The 23,046-nt window shown below is 43.0% G+C and overlaps 1 protein-coding gene across 1 annotated transcript in view; it reads left to right on the forward strand.

Annotated features, from left to right (window-relative positions):
* Positions 1 to 23,046, forward strand: part of DNAH5 (dynein axonemal heavy chain 5) — a 286,976-nt gene that overhangs the window by 55,219 nt on the left and 208,711 nt on the right. Inside the window, 8 exon segments of the mRNA XM_045441848.1 lie at positions 7,455 to 7,589; positions 10,981 to 11,065; positions 14,276 to 14,436; positions 15,639 to 15,860; positions 18,484 to 18,621; positions 19,389 to 19,565; positions 20,540 to 20,653; positions 21,562 to 21,669. Of these exon segments, the coding sequence (XP_045297804.1) occupies positions 7,455 to 7,589; positions 10,981 to 11,065; positions 14,276 to 14,436; positions 15,639 to 15,860; positions 18,484 to 18,621; positions 19,389 to 19,565; positions 20,540 to 20,653; positions 21,562 to 21,669 (1,140 nt within the window).

The raw sequence follows: 23,046 nt of genomic DNA on the forward strand, positions 1-23,046 counted from the left end.
GTCCCAGGTACTGTTCTAGGCCCTGGGGATATTGCAAAAATTAAAATAGAAAACTTCCCTTTCTGTGGAGCTGATCGTCTTGCAGGAATGATGAGACTCAGTTGATTTTTATTTTATTTTAACCTGCAAGAGATAAGAAGGATCAGGTTATACGTATGGCAGGTTACCAATAGTGAGGCATTTCAGAAAGCTGGGCATACACTTTGAGTAATTTCTCCTTCTGCTCGTGGATTTGCCCTCATTCATCCGTGGTTGAGGAAGATGGTAAAAAGTGAAGCCAACTGGCCTGAGATGATCAAATCCATGTCCTTGGCCTCTTTGGGACTATGTTTCATCAGATGCTTAATTATGTGTGGACTTGAGATTGATATGGAGAGCCAAAGCAGAATCAGTCTTAGACAAATTTACTTTGGCGATCTAAGATAAGGAGTTTCACCCGTAATTCATAGACTCACGATATTTCCAGTATCTCCAGTGGGATGTAAATCTAGATTATACTCTCCTGTAACACACTTGATACATTGCTGTATGCATCTGTATACATAAAAGAACAAAACACCCAAATGAAGAAAATAGAAAGATATTCATCCAAACATATGCAACAGACCCTCATTAAAACAGATCTCTTCCTCTTTCTCACATTCAGACCTGCAACAAGGCTAATCATGTCACCTAGGAAAACTTTTTTTTTTTTAAACAAAGAAATACATTTTTGGCTGCAGAACCCATTCCTTTCCCCATACACTTGGCCGTGCAAAGGCATCATATGAGGATGACATGGATGAAAGTGAAGTTGTTCGGGCAGAAGCAGCAACAGGTGGGGAAAGCATGGAGCCCAGCCTCCTGGCTGCCCAAGCAGGGAGGCCACCTTCTAGGAACTTTTAGGAGTTGAGGATGGCAGGTTACCTTTTGCTGAGACACAGGAGCGTCATGAGAGAGCTGGACACAAGGCATGCCAGCTGGAAGCCAAGTGGGCACCAGTGCATCCTGGTACTAAAATGTCACTGGTGTAACTCAGAAAATGGTGCCAGTTAACCCCAGTTTCTACCCACCGCTCCTTATATAACTCACGCAGTGTATATGGGGACACCCTCCAAGAGGGCCCTAGATAATTCTGGGGTGGGAATGTAAAGAGACCATGTTTATGGAATACCAGTTTGAATAGGTGCAAAACTCTTAGTTGCCTGGGGCAACCATGTCGTGGCCTTGCAGCCCAGCTCTTAGCTTACTTACTTAGCTGTGTGCTCTTGGGAGATTGTTAATGGTCCATAGTCTCAACTTCCTGGTGTGGAGGTAATACTGCTGCTTCATAAGGCTTTTGTGACAATTAAACGTAAGCACGGTAAGGAAATGATGACTATCAGAGCCACGGCTAGCAATGCCACCAGGGCGAACAGAGCAAAGTGTCCTGTGACACCTTCAGAGAGTTGGGGAAAAGGGTGTCCCTGTTCACAAAGGGGCTCCTGGACCTGACATTCACTTCTGGCCGTCATGGCGTCTGTGGCGTGGACCTGGGTCTGAGACACACCTGCTAACGGGGCTGGGCTTTCTAAGGGTAGAGGGAATATAAGCATTTGTAGAATTAAAAAAATATATGATTGAAAAGTTTGGCTTCTCCTGAGTTTTGATGCCCAGGGTCAGTGCCTTGAGCATGCCATTTTAATTCAAGTGCTGCTTGACGGTATTGTCTCAAGACTGCTCCCATTTTAATCTTCACAGATGCCCTTCAGGTTTGGACTTGTATTTTCATTTTTCAGATGAGAGTAAGGTCTCTCACATACTCCGGGATTACCAGTCCGGAGCCAAAAGGAAGTTGCACGGTCTCACGTGAACAAGCACGCAGACTCGCACTTAACCATAGAGTTAAAGGCAGAAGTTGGTATACTGTGTTAAAATAAGTTGGACGGGTAGGCTCATCATGAGAAAACATCACAGAGCTTATTATGAAAGCTCATGCATTGGGTCTTTGTTGGGATTTGTATTTTAAAATCTCAAGTCTCTCGTCTGTGTTAACTTTTGAACCAGCAAGAAGCTCCGACCGCAGAGAAGGTAACGGTGCTTAGCTGTCATCTAGTCCAATGCTTTTATTTTAAATGTTTATTTTTGAGAGAGAGAGAGAGAGAGAGAGAGAGCAAGTGCATGAGTGGAGGAGGGTCAGAGAGAGAGAGAGGGAGACAGAGCACCTGAAGCAGGCTCTGCACTGTGAGCGGGACTCGAACTCACAAACTGTGAGATCATGACCTGAGCTGAAGTCAGCTGCTTAACCCACTGAGCCACCCAGGCGTCCCTAGTCTAACACTTCGAGTCTGCAGTTCTGGAAACTGAAGCCTGGGCAGGTTGACTGACAGATGCAAGTGACAGAGCTGGGACAGGAACCTAAGATCGGGACCAGGGCTCATTTGTCCACGCAGAATTGTCCAGCCTTGAAAGCAGCACTTGTTTCTTGTGAGTTAGCGCATTAGTGACTCTTTTCTCCAAGGATGGCAGCGACATAGCTTGCCACCACATTGCAGAAGTGTTTTACTACTTTCGAGATTTCTGTGGACGTTGAATAGGTTTCCCAGCCCCCTCCTCCCATCCCCCCCCCCCGCCCCCATCCCTTGGTGCTTGTTCATGCAACAGGAAACAATTTTAATGTGACTCCAAAAAAAGCCATTCCGTTGTCCGCCTCTTGCCATCTTAATCCCTCCCCAGTTGCCCTCCATGTTTCAAAGGCCAACAGGACAGCCACCTCCAGACAGCTTGTCACCTGACTGCTTGTTGCTGCCATTCCCTAGCAGCCAGAAAGCTCCGGGTTTAAGTTTATGGGCTCCGGGTTTAAGTTTATGGGCTGACAATGCCCTGGTCTGGTCACTAAATGTTTGTTTGATGTTACTGACTTCTTGTGGTAGTTAAAAAACAATTCCCTCATTGTTCAGCAAAGATAGAACCAACGATCAGTTTATGCAAGAACACATTCGTTGCTTAACATGCTTGTTCGTGCAGCTCGGAAAACATTGACTTTAAAAACACATTGATAATTCGCTGTGTACACATGACGCTTCTTTGGAATTTTTCTTCCTCTGTGATATTTAAGTAAAAATAGAATCATTAGTGTTCTGTTTTAGGGACCAATCGCTCCTTTCCTCCACTAGAATATACATATATATATATATGTATATATATGTATATATATATATACACACACACACACATATATATATATATATATAGACACATACATACATACATATATATTTTTTTTTCCCTTTGGAGTCTCATAAAATCAGGTCATAGAGAATGTGTTGCCATGGCAGAGTCTTATTTAAGTTTCTCTATTCTTCGGAAGGCTTCAGTGGCTTTACACCCTGACTTTCCTGGTTTTCTAGTTCTTTTCTTTCTTTGTCACTCCCCAGCATTTGCCGCAAGATGGTTGTTTTGATGCCTGATTTCTGGCTCCCCTGGTTGCCCACCATGTCCTCAAGCTGCTGAAGCCATTTAGTACAAACCCAGAGAGTTCGCTTTGAAAAGCACTTTATTCCTCCCTGCCAAGCAAGAAGAAAACAGTCGAAACAACAGGACATCATCCTTGTTGTAGCCACATTTAAAAAGAGATGTAAATTTGCTTCTGTTTGATGTTTATGGAATGTATACTTTGTGTCAGGACCTGTGTTAGTTCCTATAGAGAGAAATGGCAAGAAAATAGGTATATTATAAATTTTAAAAATCCCTAATCCCTCCTCCTTCCACCTCCAATTCTTTCCAGCAGGCACCTCAGGTTCTGGAAAACAACTGTTAATTGCATGGGTCCAGAGATGGCCTTTCAATCCCTCTGAAATCCCCAACCTTTTCCTCTTCACTGTTTTTGAAGGTGTTTGTTTGTTGGTTTTGTGTGTGTGTGTGTGTGTGTGTGTGTGTGTGTGTGTGTGTCTTAAAAAATTCTTCCTTGACTATAAATTCCCCTCTATCTACTACTACCACACCTCTTTCCTTTATAGTCAAGTTTCTGGAAAGAATAGTTTATATTCAGTATCTTTGTATTTCTCTTTTCTCAGTCCCCTTTTTCTCAAGCCTACATCCATTTGCTTTCTGTCCAACCAGTGAAATTATTCTACAAGGATTACCTTGTTATCTACTGCTGCATAACAGACCACACGAGATCATAATGGCTTCTAGCAGAGACAGCAGTCCCTTATTATCTGTCTTGAGTATATCGAGATTGGGCTCAACTGGGTGGTTCTGCTTCGAGTGGCATTGGGCTGGGTTGCAATCCTCTGTAGGCTTGATTAGGTTGGAATGTCTGAGATAGCTTACTCACCTGGAGGGAAGTTGGTTCTGGGGTGTTGGCTGGGTTGGCTGGGGCTATTGACCAGAATGCCTTGGTTTTTCTTCCATGTGGTCTCCCCATGTGGCTTGGACTTGTCACAGCATGGTAGCTGGGTTCCCAGGGAGCATTTCCAAGGGCAAAGGCAGAAGCTGAAGCTCTCCTAAGGATTAGCTTAGGCAGGTTTACAGTCTTACTTTTCCCCACGTTCTTTTGGTGAAAACTAGTCACAGGGCCAGCCACCTTCAAGAGGAGGAGAGGTGAAAGGCATGATCCTTTTGCCATGGGGCTGGGGGATGCTATAGCCCCTTTTGTAAACACAATTAGTTACTAAGGAAACCCTAACTGACCCCACCGCTCCGCTATAGCATTAGCACTGTTGGCTCTGTGGTGTATTGGTGGTGCGGCCTGCTGGTTCCCTTTCTGCCTGTCTGCCCACTATCCTCACTTGTCTCCGTGGGCTATTCTTTCCCTCCTTGCTCCTGGCATATTGGTGCGTCCCGAGGCTCTTCACCTCTTGCTTTTCATTCTCCATTTCTTTCTTAGAAAATCATATCTGCACTCATGGTTGAAAGTTCGATTTATTCATTTGACAAGTGTCTACTGAATATCTAGTATGCACATGCCCCCTACTGGATGAAAGGACTGATAACATAATCGTGCAGGTTGTGCACTGCGTAATCCCAAAAGATACCATCTTGGCTGTCTCTGTCTCTATCGTATCAGTGATTCTCAGCAGGAAGTGATTTTGTCACACACAGGATGTTTGGCAGTCTGGAGACATTTTTCATTCTTACAGCTCAGTAGTAGGGAGTTCCTGGCATCCAGAAGGAAGAGACCAAGGGTGCTGCTGAACACCCTACAATGTGCAGGACTACCCTTCACAACAAGAAAGATCTGGCCCAGGGGCGCCTGGGTGGTGCAGTCGGTTAAGCGTCCGACTTCAGCCAGGTCACGATCTCGCGGTCCGTGAGTTCGAGCCCCGCGTCAGGCTCTGGGCTGATGGCTCAGAGCCTGGAGCCTGTTTCCGATTCTGTGTCTCCCTCTCTCTCTGCCCCTCCCCCGTTCATGCTCTGTCTCTCTCTGTCCCAAAAATAAATAAACGTTGAAAAAAAAAATTTTAAAAAAAGAAAGATCTGGCCTGTAATATCAATTGTGCTGCATTGAGAACCCGTATCTACATCTGGATCTACAGTGCAACTTCCCCTTGAGTTCCAGAGCCACATTCCCAATGGTCTGTGCATCCTGGGCTCTGGGAATGCCACCATAAGCCACTTGACTGGCTTTCCTGTCTCCAGGCTTGCGTTGCTCCAATCCACATTCCACACTGCTGACAGAATGACTAATTTTTGAAAATGTAATTTATTGTCATATTGGTTTCCATACAACACCCAGTGCTCATCCCAACAAGTGCCCTCTTCAATGCCTATCACCCACTTTCCCCTCCCCCCACCCCCATCAACCCTCAGTTTGTTCCCAGTATTTAAGAGTCTCTTATGGTTTGCCTCCCACCCTCTCTGTAACTTTTTTTTTCCCCTTCACCTCCCCCATGGTCTTCTGTTAAGTCTCTCAAGATCCACATATGAGTGAAAACATATGGTATCTGTCTTTCTCTGCCTGACTTATTTCACTTAGCATAATACCCTTCAGTTCCATCCACGTTGCTGCAAATGGCATGATTTCATTCTTTCTCAATGCCAAGTACCATTCCATTGTATATATAAACCACATCTTCTTTATCCATTCGAGAATGACTGATTTTTGTGTTGCAGCATGGACAGCTAACATCTCCCCTGATCTGAAACCCGTCAGTGATTCTCCATGGACTTCAGATAATGCTTAAACTCCCTAATGTGGCCCACAAGATATTTTATGATCGGACTGCTTTCTCATTTCCCATTATGTCTTTCTAGTCCTTTTTAGTTCAGTCAACCTGGCTACCTTGTGGTTTCCAAAGTGTGCTCTGCTTTCCTACGCCACTTGGCCTTTGCACGTGCAGAAATGCCTCCCTTCTGGGACTGTGGCCAACTGCCCTTCCACTCTAGGTTCAACCCACCTCTTCCTAAAATGTTCTCTGTCATCGCTACCTCAGCCCCAGGCTGGAGTGGGGGACTCTCCTTTTTGCAACTTCTCTGAAGACCCATAAAGGTCCCTGCCTTGATCTGATGCCCTGGTGGCAACCATAATATCATCCTGTCATACTTGTACTTTTCGCCCAGATCCTGCCAAACAGGCTATGAGATTTTTTGACGTCATTGGGTAGCATTTGCCTCTATAGCACAGGTACATCATTGGGGTTTAATAACTGTATGTTGAACAAAAGAGGGGCCACCTTTTCTCTTCCTAGTGTCGCTCATTGGCATTTCAGGCAATGTACTTAATTCAAGAAATGAATCGGAAGCTGAATATCCACCAGTGGCAGAATGGTTGAATCAATTATGGTACATCCACATTGTTGAATAGTTTGCAGCTATCACACAGGTAGGAATAGCCTGTATTAAAGTAGAAAAGGGTCTGTGGTGTATTATTAAGGGGCTATGTATGAAAATTTTATAGTATAATATACAGATGTGTGTATACATTTGCATACGTTTGTATGAGCATAGTGCATATGGAAGGATATGCTTCAAACTGCCCACATTGGTCACATGCCTTAGTATTGTAATTAACAATCAGTTTAAAGGTAAGCACTGGTATTCAGAAATCAATTTCAAGACCAGATATGAATCTGTAGACAAACAATGAAAGTAGGAGATAATGTGGAACAATATTACTTTAAAGGCTTGGGGAATGTTTACAAAAATGGGGATCTCTTTTTTTGTGTGTCTTTTGAATGTTTATATATGCATAGAAATAAATCTAAAGGTGTAGAACAAAATAACTGCAGTAATACTTTCTGGATGGCAGATGATTTTGATTTTTTTTCTTTTAGTTTATCTGTATTACACAATTCCAAAACGATGAGCACATCTTGTTTTCATAACAGAATAACACTATTTCTAAAAATGGAAGATTAAAACTGGTACCATTAAGGTGTCTGTTATGTGAGTACTCAAGACCTGAAAAAAGCAACAGTCTCATGCGGTTATTACAAAATGAATACATTTGAGAACAGTAGTTGTCACATACCATTTTTCTTCCTTTCTTACAGCAAAGACTGAAGGAAGAGAAGGAAGCCAAACGGGCACGCTTGGATGGCAGACATGACTACTTATTTGCAATCGTAGCTTCCTGCGTGGACCTGGACAAAACTGAAGTGGAAGATGCCATTCTTGAGGGGAATCAGGTGAGATGCACTTGAGTGTTCCCAGACTTGATTATGGAGGGCACAGAGAACCTATTGACCTCTGTCCTATGGCAGGATCTGTGCAGGGCTGCAGAGGAGGGTGTCTGTTCTAACATGGACAGGATTCCATTCTGACCATACAGGTGGTGGCATATTGACGTTAGGGCTCTCCAGCTCTTCATGTTGAATGGGGGTACTTATAACTGTCACTTAAATTCCATGGTTCTGACAGCAATGTCTGCATGTTTCTGAATCCAGTGAAGCTGGGTTCGGGTGCCATCTTGGAACTTGAGGTCGGAGAATAGAATCTTCTCTCAGCTTCTGATATATCTTGTCTTGCGTTTATCCTATTCTAACCTGGGAGATTGAATTTTGGCAGCTGAATCTGGTTTCTGTTGTTCCTGAGCTTGACTTCCATTTTCTGCCGTGATTTCCTTCCAAAATCTGGGGTGTGATTACAGAGGGAAGATCAAAATATGGGAGGATATAATTTCATGAGCATTGAGGAAGGCATATCAGGAGCCCTATGATGGTTCCTGAAGGTTTTTTTGTTTTTGTTTGTTTGTTTGTTTTGGTTTATTAGCATAAAAAAAAAAAGAGAGAGAAAGAGAGAGAGGGGGAGAGAGAATTCTTTCTGTTGATGGGGGTGGCACACTCTTGATAATGCTTTTTAGTGGTATACCTGTAAATGTTTAACCAGCTTTGAGCAAGAGGGTAGAGGGGGGCGCTATTTTGAGTGTTGATTTCTGTGGTGTTAATACTGCCACAATGGCTGATTCCAGACTATGAACATGATGCTACTGAAGGCTTAGTTGGAAAGGGTTGTGATCAATTGGCTGTCATGAACCAGTATGAGTTGGCTCCAGTTCTCCGGTGGCTTTGTTCCTGCCTGCCATGTCAGTCTGGTGGGATCAGTAGGAGTCAGTGGAACAGTGAGGGGTGGACAACACAAAAATGGCTAGACTGCAGGATGAGTTAATTAGAGATTGAGGAAATGCCCTTCTCCTTTTCCTTCCAGCTAACATTTGTTGAATATTTACCAGGTGTCAGTCTTATCTAAGTGGTTTTCATCTGTTATCTCATTCAATTTTCATGATGCCAGGAGGTAGATAATATTGTTCCTCCAAAATGGAGGCACAGAATGAGACAGTCACTTAACTGATTCAGTCTTGGAGAGGTGAAATGCTTAACTCTACCCCTCTTCCTAATTCAGACATCTGGATTTGGGATCATGCGAGGGGAATAAACGAGTACAAGTTCTGAACTATAAGAAGCCCAGGTCAAACTGTTGTGTCGTATTCAGGACCAGGAATGTCAAAACCTGGAGATTGAAAGAAAACGTCCTGGCTCAGTCTCCCAAGCAAAGAAGAGGGGCAGGAGTTTCAGTACTGGCCTTTTGGAAGTATCTCCTTCAGATTCTTGGCTTGGAAGTTAATCTTAATGAGGGCGTCCCACTCAGCCCGACAGCATTCTCAATCAAAGAAGAGTCATGAAGAAACCAGGGCAACTTGCTCTCCCTTATATATAATAGTTTTATCTATAATATGGTGGAAATTGGAGGGGGCTTATTTTTTTCACACTTAAAATTTCAGGCTAGATTTTGTTGTTTGAAAACATTTTATTAAAAAAAAATTTTTTAACGTTTATTCATTTTTGAGAGACAGAGAGAGACAGAGCATGAGTGGGGAAGAGGCAGAGAGGGAGACACAGAATGTGAAACAGGCTCCAGGCTCTGAGCGGTCAGCACAGAGCCCGACGCGGGGCTCGAACTCAAACTGCGAGATCCTGACCTGAGCTGAAGTCGGATGCTCAACCGACTGAGCCACCCAGGCACCCCGCAAATGTTTTATTTTAAATTGTGGTAATAACGTAGAATGTAAAGTTTATCATCTTAATCATTTTTAAGTAAACAGTTCAGTAGTGTGAAGTTTATTCACGCTGTTGTGTAACCCATCTTGAGATCTCTTCATCTTGCAAGACTGAAAATCGATACCGTTAAACAACAGCTCCCCCCTGCCTCTCCCAGCCCCTGGAATCCACCATCCCACATTCGGTCTCTAAGAATTTGACTACTTTAGATGCCTTATATAAGTGGAATCCTACAGTATTTGTCTTTTTGTGACTGGCTTATTTTATTTAGCAAAATGTCCTTAAGGTTCACCCGTGTTGTAGCCTGCGTCACAATTTCCCTTTTTAAGACTGAATGATATTATATCATATGTCTGTGCCACCTTTTGTTTATACGTTCATCTGTTAATGAACAGTTGCGTTGTGTCCATCTTTTCACTACTGTGGATAATGCTGCTGTGAGGAGAGGTGTGCAAATATCTCTGCACAACCCTCCTTTCAATTCTTTTGGGTATATACCTGGAGTGGAATTTCTGGATCATGGGCGAATATATTAATATTATGAGAAATTCCCATACTGTTTTCATAGGGACTGCACCATTTTACATTCTCACCAAGGGTATACAAGTGTTTCAATTTCACCACATCCTTGACATTCATCTTTTTCTTTCTTTCTTTCTTTTTTTTTTTTTTGACAGTAGCCATGCTAACGGGCAGGTAGATTTTATCCTTTTTCCTCCAATTTGAATTTAAAACAGTGCTTGTGACTTTAAGAAAATTGCTTCTGGGGCTCCTGGGTGGCTCAGTCGGTTAATCATCTGGCTCTTGATTTCGGTTCAGGTCATGATCTCGCAGTTCATGAGTTCGAGCCCTATGTTGGGCTCTACACGGGCATGGAGCCTGCTTGGGGTTCTCTCTCTCCCTCTCTATCAGCCCTTACCCAGCTCGCATGCACACACTTTCTCTCAAAATAAATAAATAAACATTTAAAAAGATTTTAAAAAGTGCTTCCACTGGTAGTAGGCCGGTTGGCAGACCTCTGGTTGTGTAGTGAACCTCATGGATGGGACTGAGTTCTGGACTACTGTTGGATGGAATGTTCCATGATCATATGTGTTCTCATGGCATTTTCCAGTGATTACTCCAATTTAATATTAATTACCTCTAGTGTGTTAGATTAGGTTTTGAAAGGTTTGTTCTCCCTTCTGATCTGCAATTGAGTGAAAATGAAACACTATATTTATATCTGCCTTCAACAGCTCAACGCTTTAGGAAATTAGCAAAAATGGAAGGACAATCTTTTCAAACATGTATGTAGCAAATATTTTGATGACCGATTGGATTCCTTCTTTGAACTACATTTTTATTATGGTGAGGCATTTACTCTCTCATGGTTTTATTGGTTGAAAAATACATGATGCCTTCTGTATACTTTGCATTGGATGCAGTTTCATCTGAAGAAGAAAGCTGATAGTAAATGCTGACTGAAATATGGTTTCTAATTCAGAACGAAGTTGTGACCTTGCCTTTTCTTTTTTCACAGATTGAAAGAATAGATCAGCTTTTTGTTGCTGGAGGTTTTCGTCACCTTATATTCTACTATCAGGATGTGGAGGTGACAGATACAGGTATCCGAATTTGATGCGATGTAAGCCAGAAACGTGTTGCTAGATTCATCTGAGGATGGCTTGAAGCAGAAAGCCACTCTCAGAGCTGACCAGGCCCCTTACATCCACACTGGGAGATGGGACGAATGGGCAGTGGTGAGGTGTGGTGGGTGAGGCCAAGGTGCCATTTTGTTCTCAAGGAAAAGGGACGGATAATGATGGCTGTCTAGCCTGGTTGTTCTAACTTCATTTGAGATATTTTGCTTTCCTTTTCAGGCTGTGCTGGTAATTGAGGAATAATAAAGTAGTTTACATTTTGAGACTTCTTTTCCTTACATCCTAGTTCATTCTATGCAGTGATGTTCTAGAACTTTTTATGGGCATCTGTTTCTTTTCTATATAGGCACCATTTATTTTTAACAGAGGAATTGTTGCCAATAAGCATAATGAGTTGTCTAGTTAAATATCACATTATGTTTATTTTCTACCGACTATGATTCAAACGAGTAATGTGGAATGACAAGTTTAGTTATTTTCACTTAAGAAAATTTGCAAATCTTTGTGTGGATTCAACTGGCATCTCCCATTCTACGTTTATGTGGATTCATATAATTTTAAAGCCAAGCTAGGGGCACAAACAAATATATTATGATTATATTAAAATATTACATTCATCTTTTTATAACCTTTTTGAAGGGAAAATAGTTATTGCTGTTGGCATATAGTATGACTATGCTCTTTTGTTTAAAAACTGGGAAAATTATGCATGCATACTCTAAGTGATTGGGATTTTCCTAGAATTATTCTTCTGATATTTTGTGGTCAGAAAGTCCATTACACTTTAAAAAAAATTTTTGTTTTAGTGTTTATTTATTTTTGAGAGCGAGCGAGAGAGAGAGAGACAGAGACAGAGTGTGAGCGGGGCAGGGGCTGAAAAAGAGGGAGATACAGAATCCAAAGCAGGCTCCAGGCTCTGAGCTGTCAGCACAGAACCCAACACGGGGCTTGAACCCACAAACCGTGAGATAGATCATTAGCTGAGCCAAAGTCAGACGCTTCACCAACTGAGCCACTGAGGCACCCAGAAAGTCCATTACACTTTGAACGAAAAATCAAAATAATACAGACATTTCTAATTCTATCCCAGGCTGACAAACATAAAGTCAAATGGGATGTTGACTTATCTACAAAACGTGCAGTGGGTGGAGATCAGGGTTCGCGTGTAAATGTGACAGTGAACGAGGAAGGTTCACGGGATGTAAACATAATTTAATTTCGTTCCCCGCTCTCCCTTTAGACCTTTACCGTGGGACTGGCCTTAGCCTTTTGATCTTGGATCAACATTGAGACCATTCCATGACTTTCCTGGATATTCTTAGATAGGAAATGTTCCTATGGTTGCTTCACATTACAAATACTGTCTCAGTGCAGAAACTAAAACTATCCAGTTGATCAAAATGAATTGATCTAAAGTTAAATCTTCTTCACTGCTGGCTCGCCCACTTCCTTCCACCATCCCCCAAGGTTCCAAGCAGGGACCGCCGAAGGTCAGTATTCACAGGAGGAGAGAAGCATATGGTCCTCCTCTGCTCCTTCAAGTTAACCTTCTGCTCCTGTCCACGTTGTGCAAACCACGGCTCTGGCTTGAGGTAGGGCAGGCACAAGAGGGACGAGGTGGCAGGAAAGCTTTTACTCGAGCAGCACTGGCACTGTCACAAGTTGGCTGACCTTGATTCCCCAGGCCCTTGCTCTTGTGGGCACTGGGTGGGCACTGGGAGCATTCGCTGCACATCCCGCGGTGACGTGTTGTCCTCCCGGTGAGGCATATCTGCTGGTTATCTTTATTGGGCGGGTTCGCTGCCAAAACCCCAGCACCAGTCTCTAGCCCGGCACCGTGGGGGCAGAACTTGGTTGCGTGGGGGGGAGGTTCCTCCAAGAGGTTCTAATTGCAGGGTTTCAGGATTCAGCTTGCAGTCCACGTTCTTCCCCAGGTCCCTCCCTTGGCACTGTGCTCCCGCCCCTGATAACCTTGCTTGAGCTACCGATCTGCTTGGAGAGCTCCAACTTCCATGGGCGGACAAGGGCACTGGCTCTCTCTGTGTGCGTAAATGGTCCACTCAATGAGCTGCATGCTTCGACGGCCACTCAATGAGCTGCATGCTTCAAATAATAATAATGGTAATGCTTAGTGGCCTAGTGTTTTTATGTGCTTTTCTAAGGGCTTCACATGTATTAACTCATTTAATCCTCACAACAATTGCAGATGCTAGCTTCTAGGGATATTATTCGAATTTTTCAGATGAGAAGACTGAGGCACAAGAAAGACTCGGTATCTTTCCCAAGGTCACATGGCCATGAAGTGCAGCGGAGGAGACTCACGCCTTGGGGGTCTGACTCTAGAGCCCACGCCCTTCATCCCGTTGCTCTCCTGGCTCTACAGTGTCCTGACTCTAGCACGATACCGAGGGGGCTGCAGGGGTCTGGAGTTCTATAGTCAAAGCTAGTTTTTTGATCTCAACTCTTACCACCTGTTGGCTGTGACATGGGACAGGCCACCGCTGCCTTTAAGGTTGTAGTGACTTTAATAATGTAGACAAGGTACCAAGCAGAGGAGCTGACACCCAGCACATGCAACAGGTACTGTCTCCCTCTTTGCCCCTCCTCCTTGCCTCTTTTGTGGCCTGTTGTGGATGAAAATGACTATTGTAGCTCCAGCAAGAATCTGCTTTGGACCAAACTCTCTCATTCCTGTGCCTCTCATTCCTGTGTGTATGTATGTGTGTGTTTAATGTTTATTTATTTTTGAGAGAGAGAGAGAGAGAGAGAGAGAGTGTGAGCAGGGAAGGGGCAGAGAGAGAGAGACACAGAATCCGAAGCAGGTTCCAGGCTCTGAGCTGTCAGCACAGAGCCCGACGTGGGGCTCAAACTCACAAACTGGGAGATCTTGACCTGAGTTGAAGTCTGACACTTAACTGACTGAGCTCCCCAGCCGCCCCTCATTTCTGTTTTTTGCTGGAGCAACACTTTTTTGAAATGAACCTGTGATCTGGAAACAGTCACCTCCTTTTAGATCCCTTCAGGGCTCAGGCTAGAGATTGTCCAGGCAGCAGACCTTCCAGGGCACATGGATGAGTCAACGCGACACTATTTTAACAAGGAAACTCATTCCAAGAGACAACCATATGGACCGTAAGTAGCATTTGTGAAACTAAAATTCTTTTGCATTTGTAGGACAACTTGGCTCTCCAGGGGGAGTGACTTCTCTTTCTGAAAAGATTAAAAAACCTAAGGTGTTTGTGACCGAGGGAAAAGATGTGGCTCTTACTGGAGTATGTGTGTTCTTCATCAGGACTGACCCTTCCAGAGCCATCACTCCTGAGAACATCCATAGGGTAAGGGGCTGGAGTAATCCTTTACCCCAAATGACCCAAAATCATGTAAATTCTACAAAAAAAAAAAATCCTTCCCTATAGAGGTAAGCACTGTTTTCATTAACTATCTAAAACTACTTTCAAAGAAGTATTTCTAAAAGCATTCATAGCAAACAAGACATCTCCTTTAAATCTGTTGAGTTATAGGACTTAATATTCAGTTAACAAAAATTTATATAACATTATGTATATGTATTTGCATGCATGTGGTGTGTGTGTGTGTGTGTGTGTGTGTGTGTGTGTGTGTGTGATACAGCGAAGTCTTTCCTTTAAAAAATAATGGCCCGTACATTATTTACTTAATGGCAAATTTCATACATTTAAAGTAAGGTTTGTAATAATGGATATATAATTGTTTTGTGTATGTGCAAAATAAAGTGCATGTCTCCTCTGCCCTCGATGGGGGCATTATCTGCTTGGAGCAAATAAACTGGTAGGCGTGTCATGTTCTGTTTATTTCAGGTCTTTATTTTGATGATTGCGATTTAGAATAGTATAAAGCTTAGGTCTTAACCAGGGCATCAAAAAATAATTTACTGGATTGAGAGACTGAACATACAAACAAAGGCCAGACCACACGTAAAGCAGAATTTTGACCTGTAACTGGCAGCAACCTGTTCAGGGAGCCAACCCCCTTATCTAGGAAACAATCCAGGGAGCCAGCCTGTACTGTCAGACTCACAGGAAGCCTGTGGGGAAGCCACACAAGAGTTGCTGTGACAAATAGGCCAGTAGTGCCAGCATTTGGTTCGTGACTGTCGGCCTCCCTAATTTTTGTCCGTGCCCCCAGCCTATTTCCCTGGGGCCGGAGAAAGCCAAATATGCACCCCTCGCGGATCACACAGGATGCCCCACTTCTAGGGGCTGCCTCCAGGTCCCCCACACCAGCAGCCTCCAATCAGGACATGCCTGAAAGCTTCTCTTTCCTCCACTAGAAAGCTTTCCCGCTCCCCGGCCTGCTTTTAAGTGTCTTCTGAAATGCGGGTGACGGTGGCCGACTCTTGCTATAGCAAGTTCCGAGTAAGCAGTTTTGCTTTTCTCATTTGGTTGGTCTTTATTGACCGACGCGGGATATTTGGTTAATGAGCAGCATTCAGAAATGACTTAGTAGCTATGTTGCAATTGCAGATAATTTTTACAGCAGGGAATCTCCTGTGTTCCAGGAGGTGAGCTTTAATATGTTAGATACCGCGGATGGGGGCCTGCTCAACAGCGTGAGGCATTTGCTGTCGGACATCTTCATTCCCGCTCTCAGGGCCACGAGCCATGGCTGGGGTGAGCTCGAGGGTCTTCAGGAAGCATCCAGCATTCGGCAGGAGTTCTTGAGCTCTCTGGAAGGCTTTGTGGGCGTCCTGTCGGGCGCACAGGAGAGTTTGAAGGAGAAGGTAAGAATGAATAAGTTCTTCCTCAAAAGTTATCAGATGGTGGACAAATCAACATGTAAGTGTGTAATGCTTCTGTTGGATGGTCTTAATTCCTCTGCCTGGCAAATCTTGAAAAAATTTTATGGGCATTTTTATTGCCCCTCCCAGAGGTGGTGGGGGTAGCTAGATGTAGATTCTTACGGTTTGGAGCGATTAATGCATCGGAAGTGTCGGCCACGATGGAGGGTTTCATTCAGTCACGTCGCATGCTTGACTGCAAAGAGAAGTGTATGAAATGCTTGTGGCATCACTGTTTGTCCTAGAAGGAAAGGAATCTGGACCCAGAGAGTGTGGAGAGTGTGTGCCCACGCGTGTGTGTGTGTGTGGGGGGGGGGGCTGGGTGGTGGGTGATGGGTAGGGATGGAGGAAATCCTGAAGATGAGAGAGAAGGAGAGAGCAGTTGACGTATCTGGAGGGAGTGGGTTGGGTCCTGCGGTTAAGCCTGTGACCAAAAGGGCCTTTAAGAATAAGTTTGGCAAATGTGAGATTTAGCTTCCTTAAAATGTGTGCAATCTACTGGAAGCCCGTGTTACACATTACTTGGGGCAGACGGTGGTGGATGCAAGACCGTGATGGCCATAGCCCCGATCAGGCACGAATGGGAGACAGAGATGTAGCCTGTGATACCAATGACAGTGTGTTACTCACTCCTCTCCAGAGGAGACTGAGAAGCATTGGGACCTATTGGGATATTGGGCGAGAGACATCAGGCTTTCTAGAGGATATGGAATAGGGGAGTGGAGTAACTTTCATCCAGATGGGAGCGGGTTGATTCCGACTAATATCTGAGTTCTATGTGTAGTGAACTCTGATGCAGGCCTATATACTAAACCGCAAGCTGAAGCAAGTTAGATTGTTGTTCTACTTGAAAAAGCAGTGCTTTCATATGGTCCCACGTCATATTGTGGTCTAGGTATTAAAAAAAGTGGATGGATCTCCACATAGAAGGGAGGTAGTGCCGCTTCATGGAGAGCAGAGCCCTCCCCTGTAAAACCAAAGATGGCTCCAGAAGTGGCAGGTGGAAGATGCAGTGTGGTGGGGGGAGGGGTGGCGGCATGCTGGGAGGTTCCTCCAGGCTGGGGGCAGTGTGAGCAAGGGCACAGGGGAGCAGAGGCATGTGCCCGCCCTGGTGGGTTTTCAGAGCCCCGTCGGAGGGTAGCAAAGTGAAAAACAGAGTGGGGAGGCTAGGTTCTGGGAGGATGGTGTCTCTGAGCTCCATGTAGATGGGACATAGCCCCATAGAGCAGCGGTGGGCATGGGAGCCATCAGGTAAGGTTAGAGGCCATCAGGGCCAGAGGCCATCAGGTAAGGTTAGAGCTGGCAGGGCTTTATTAGGAAGCCAAGTGAAGGAAATGAGAAACCTTGAGGGGGCCATCCAGGGGTTACAGGGTCCCCTTGCAGCAGACCCTCGTAGCAGGTGCTCTGACTCGCCCTATAGTCTTCTATCTGCTGGTCTGAACTCAGCATCTGGTGCCCTTCACTCCCAGCCTGCACCATTCACCTGCCACATCTCCTAGTGAACTCTTTGGTTTTACCTCAGTTACCAAGAAGCCCTTAGGGCCTGGGCCTTGTGTTGTGGCTCCTTGACCGTATGGGCCTTTGAGGATGACAAATAACCACGCCCCTTCCTGCTGGTTCTGAACCAGTTGAGAGAAACGTACTAGCTCTGTTGTTGCTAAAGTGGGATTGGCCTGAAACCTGAATTTAGGCATTCACAATGCCAGGTGCACTTTCCCAGGAGAAAATGTCCTGAGCAAATATTGAGGTCCATTTATCTGTGTGCAAAAATGTGCTGAGTTTCTTTGTCAAGTCAAAATCCAACACGTCTCCTTCTCTATCCTCTTCCTCCTTCCTCCCCTGAAATGAATCCATGTATTTGCCATTAAACTTGCAAACTATATGGATGCTATTGGTTAAGGACAGGAGAATCTTTTCATCTGGTTAGTTTCAAAAAAAAGAATGTAATGCATTAGAAATTACCCTTCCCCCGGTCAATTACCTTGAAGCTCCCCCATGTTCTTTGGTTTCGTGAGTTGACTCTTTAATTTCTAAATTCCCTATTAATTCCCAAAATTTGTGATATTATGACTCTCTCTCTTTAGTTCACTCTTTCTGTTTTATGACCCCAAATCTGCCCTCAGTCATCTCTAGTTCACAGGGAGGACTAAGCATTATGTATCACACTATGCTTTCAGAGATCTTTCTTCAGGGAACAGGGTAGTTTAGAGAAAATTTTAAGATCCTTCTGACCCCGGGGATGAACCAGAAGTGTGTGTTTACGTGTGTGTGTGTGTGTGTGTGTGTGTGTGTGTGTGTGTGTGTGTTTTAAAATTAGCATCATCATGGGGTGCCTGGGTGGCTCAGTTGGTTAAGCATCCAACTCTTGATTTCAGCTCAGGTCATGATCTCACAGTTCATGGGTTCGAGCCCTGTGTCGGGCTCTATGCTGGCAGTGCAGAACCTGCTTGGGATTCTCTCTCCCTCTCTCTCTGTCCCTTCCTCTCTCTCTCTTTCAAAATAAATAAATCAACATTAAAAAATAAAATTAGCATCATCTTAATTGTTTAACTTTCATTTTAATTAGGTGAGCCTTCAAAAGTGTGACGTATTTGAACTGAAAACCCTGAAGGAGCCGATAGACTACTTGAGTCTAGCTCATAACCCTGAGACTCTGGAGAAAATAGAAGCTTGTATGAGAGTATGGATCAAACAGACAGAACAGGTAATTTTCAGAAACCAAACATCAGCTTCAGATGCTACGTTACTGAACTAGTCAATGGAAGACGGTATATCTTTTGCCATTCCCATTTGCCTAAGTATTTGATGAGTCCCTAAAAAGGTGAGGAGTTCAGTGTGGTTTTCATTTATGGTCATTAGTTAAGAAGAGATAGTAAAAAATTTGAAGAGAGGAAAGCAAGTAACTTTAAATACTTAATGTAACAAGAAGATTGCACTTTGTCAATTTTTTTTTTCTCAAGGTGTATTTTACAGAGAATCTCTGTAGAAGTACAAAGAGTTTTCCAGTCAGTGTGCCTTCTAAAAGGAAGCTCGAGACTTTAAAAAAAAAAAAAAAAGCTTAAAAAAACATTTTCAGAAAAATCCGAAGTGTCGGCAGACATTTAGTCAAAAAGTAATGAAAATTAACCAACAGTTAACAATGAAAGTTAACCAACTTAAAGCATGCAGACTTTCCAAGGTTATATTGCTCTAAGGGTATACGGTAAGTGAAGAGTCAAGGAAATGTTCTGAGGTCAGGTCCTCCAAAAGTTCATTAGAACTTTCTAAATAAGTAGTTTTCAATTTGAGCATGTTCACTAAATTTTTGTTGAAGTTTTAAAAGTGGATACAAGTAAAAGGCTGTCACTTGAAGCATGCAAATGAATGCAAATATATCATGATTCAGAAAGCATAATTGATTGATTTCCCAGTGTATAACTTTCATTCCGCCAGCCCCGTTCAGTGGTTCACAGTTCTGCCGTGCATTGTCAGGTCCTTGCCGAAAACAACCAGCTGCGGAAGGAAGCGGATGACCTCGGGCCCCGAGCAGAGTTGGAGCACTGGAAGAAAAGACTGTCCAAATTTAACTACCTTTTGGATCAGTTAAAAGGCCCGGATGTGAAGGCTGTCTTGGCAATGCTTGCTGCTGCTAGGTCTAAACTTCTGAAGGTTGTCAGCCATTTCTTTCTGCTTTATGAAACGGGAATGGAAATTCTCTGTGTGTATTTTCGTGTCATAGAGTAACTAGGAACAGAGAAATGTTGTTATACCTTGATGAAAAAACTCGAAGGCTGGATAATCTTGCCCTTTTATAATTCTGGGTACTGTGGACATTGCCTTTGAATTAAGAGTATTTGTTGGCTGGTGTGCATGTATGTTATATGTATTATTAGAGAGCATTGCATGTAAGTAAGATGTAGCTTCACATCACGATTATGTATATATTTTGAAATCAGACTAACCAGGAGTTGTAATAACAAAAACTTACTTTGAGATATATATATATATATTAGCCCTAGTATATTCGTTTTATATCCCCCTGTAACAAATCACCCTAACACTTAGCAACGTAACACAGCAAACATATATTACATCCCAGTCTGTGTGCTGTGTGTCAGGAATTTAGGGGCAACTCACCTGGGTGCCTCTGACTCAGGATCTCTCCTGAGGTCACAGTCAGGGTGTTGGTTCATCTGAGGCTCACCTGGGGGGAGGATCTGCCTCCAGGTTGCTCATGAGGTCATTGCAGGATTCAGTTTCTTGCTCGCTGTGGGCTGGAGGCTTCCTTCGGTTCTTACCATACAAAGTATGGGAGTGAGGGGCACGATGGATCCAGGAGCCAGTGGAGGAGAGAAAGTGTGGGTTCAAATGGAGGTGCTGCCCTCTTGATGCTCGGTCCTAGTTAGCGAGTAGGTTTTATAAGGGAAGGCCTTAAAGAGATACCTTTAAACATTCGGCCAAAAAATTGAAATTGCTCTCCAACGTGGCCATACCCCTCACTCCTGTGGATTCAGTTTTATGTGAGATGCACAGGATAAACTGGAAGTCTGACACAACGGACCTGTGGTGGCTGTTAGCAGCTGTTATATTGGAAGTTCCTTTATAATAATTGCATAAAAATTGCTTTCCTGTCTTGTGCTTAGACTTGGCGGGAGCTGGATATTCGAATCACTGATGCAGCTAATGAAGCGAAGGACAATGTCAAATATTTGTACACACTTGAAAAATGCTGTGACCCCTTGTACAGTAGTGACCCTGTGAGTTGAAGAAATCTACTTGCTTAGTCTGCTGATAAACCTTTTGCACTGGCGGAATCGAGCATGGAGTTTGGTTCATTAATATCAAAGTTTGGTCTCAAGAAAATTTTATATGTATACAGTTGACCCTTGAGCAACATGGGTTTGGACGGCGTACGTCCACTTACACATGAGGTTTTTTTCCAAAAAATACAGTATATTGCTGAAAGTATATTTTATCTTTCTTACCGTTTTCTTTTCTCTAGCTTACTTTATTGTAAAAATATAGTATATAATACATAAAACATACAAAATATGTATTAATCAACTGTTTATATTATCGGTAAGACTTCCAGTCAACAGTAGGCTATTAGTAGTTAAGTTTTGGGGGGCAGTCAAAAGTTGTGCATGAATTTTCAACTACATGGGGATTGGTGTGCCTGGCCCCTCATCGTTCAAGGGTCAACTGTACATATGTATATATCTATCTGTATCTATCTGTCTATCTCTCTGAGATGGATATGCAATATTATATTTTAGAATCTTTTTTGCGTATTCTGGTTTCCATTGAGTATTGTAATTGACATTCTGGATGATACTCAAAGAGGTGTTGGAAAAGTTATCAGTTGGTGTTTTATCTTTTAACTTTAGCGAGTGCCTGCTTTTATTGATTACAAAATTAATGTTAACCTTGTCATTAACAGACAGTTAATGTTTCTTGCATTGAAACAAATTTGATTAACTGCATATGACTAATAAAAATGAAATTACCTTTAAATACATCTATGTAGAGTGTTAGATAATATTTTAAAAATTTAACTGAAAATCTCTTAGCTAATTTTATTCTAATGAAGATTGAATGGTTATACTATCAGAATTTTGCTGAATTTGGTATTTGTTTCTCTGAAAACTTTTGTGGTGTCTTCTAGATATCCATGGTTGATGCTATCCCTACACTTATAAATGCAATTAAAATGATCTATAGTATTTCCCATTACTATAACACCTCTGAGAAGATCACGTCTCTGTTTGTAAAGGTAAGTTCGTAGCATAGATCCCATGGTCACGTGTATTTTTTTGCAATGTTGATTTTTTGATCATTAGAAATTACCATATGGGCACAATTCAATGTCTATGTATCCTACAATTAAAAAAAATTTAATCTGTAAATAGATATAGAATTAAGTGTATTCGTGAGGCTGATTCTTGCAAATCATAAAGCATTATTTCCCAAAATAATTATTATAATAAATAATTGGGCTATTTTTTTTAATTAAAAAATTTTTTTTAAATGTTTATTCATTTTTGAGAAATGGGAGAGACAGAGCATGAGTGGGGGAGGGGCAGAGAGAGAGGGACACACAGAATCCGAAGCAGGCTCCAGGCTCTGAGCTGTCAGCACAGAGCCCAATGCGGGGCTCGAACTCATGTACTGCGAGATCATGACCTGAGCCGAAGTTGGACACTTACCCGATTGAGCCACCCAGGCACCCCAATAATTGTGTTATTTATATAATAAAATTTTAACAAAGAGTCTTTTTGGAATTTCTTTCCCTATGTTATTTAGCACATTATTTATTCCTTTTGGGTAAATTTTAATTAAGAAAAACTATATTTAACTGGCTTTCTCCTGTTTTATATTTTATGTGCCACTTTTCCAAATTTATTTGATGCCACAGTTGTTTACTTGGTGTTATTAGAACAGTTATCATGGTCATAAAAGCCACTTGCAACATTTCAGTAATCCTAAAGCAATTATAATGATTCTGCCAAAAAACATAACGATGTTTAAACCGTATGTCCTAACTCATAAGCGTTTATGGTGAGCCCTGTTGCTTTCCCCATTTTGAACAGTCTCTAAGAAGTAAATGACTTTCATCACCAAGGTGAAAATTTTCAATGTTGTGCTAAAATAGAGGCATTTCTGCCTCATCAGGACTTGTGTTGTGAATGATCTCATAGTAGGAGGCATGGTTCTTCTTGGGAAGGGGTACGTCCAGCCTGAGAACTGGACAGGAGGCTCCCTTTTCTCTGCTCTCAGTCAGGCAGTTCAGGTAGAGAAAGGAGGGAAATCCATGGGATTCTTGCTCCACTTCTCCCATGTTAAAAGGACATGTGAGGGTCGTGAGGGATATTCCCTGAGAAGGAGCCTCCAAAGCCAATTTGTATCATCGCTCCAGACTTCATGCATATTATCCGCAAGGCTTGTTTTTGAACAAAATTGTGAAGCCATCATTTATCTAATTTTGGAGAAGCTTTCATTATGGGAATTTTGAGATGGGTACAAAGGACAGAGAATTATACACCAGACCCCCAAGTCCCTGTCGCCCAGGTTCTGTCTGCACGACACCCATCTTGTTCCACACTCTCCTCCAGCCTTTGCACTGCCCGTCCCAGACATCTTGCCATTCCAT

The sequence above is a fragment of the Leopardus geoffroyi genome, chromosome A1 (genome assembly GCF_018350155.1).
Source record: "Leopardus geoffroyi isolate Oge1 chromosome A1, O.geoffroyi_Oge1_pat1.0, whole genome shotgun sequence".
In the NCBI taxonomy this organism is placed as follows: Eukaryota; Metazoa; Chordata; class Mammalia; order Carnivora; family Felidae; genus Leopardus; species Leopardus geoffroyi.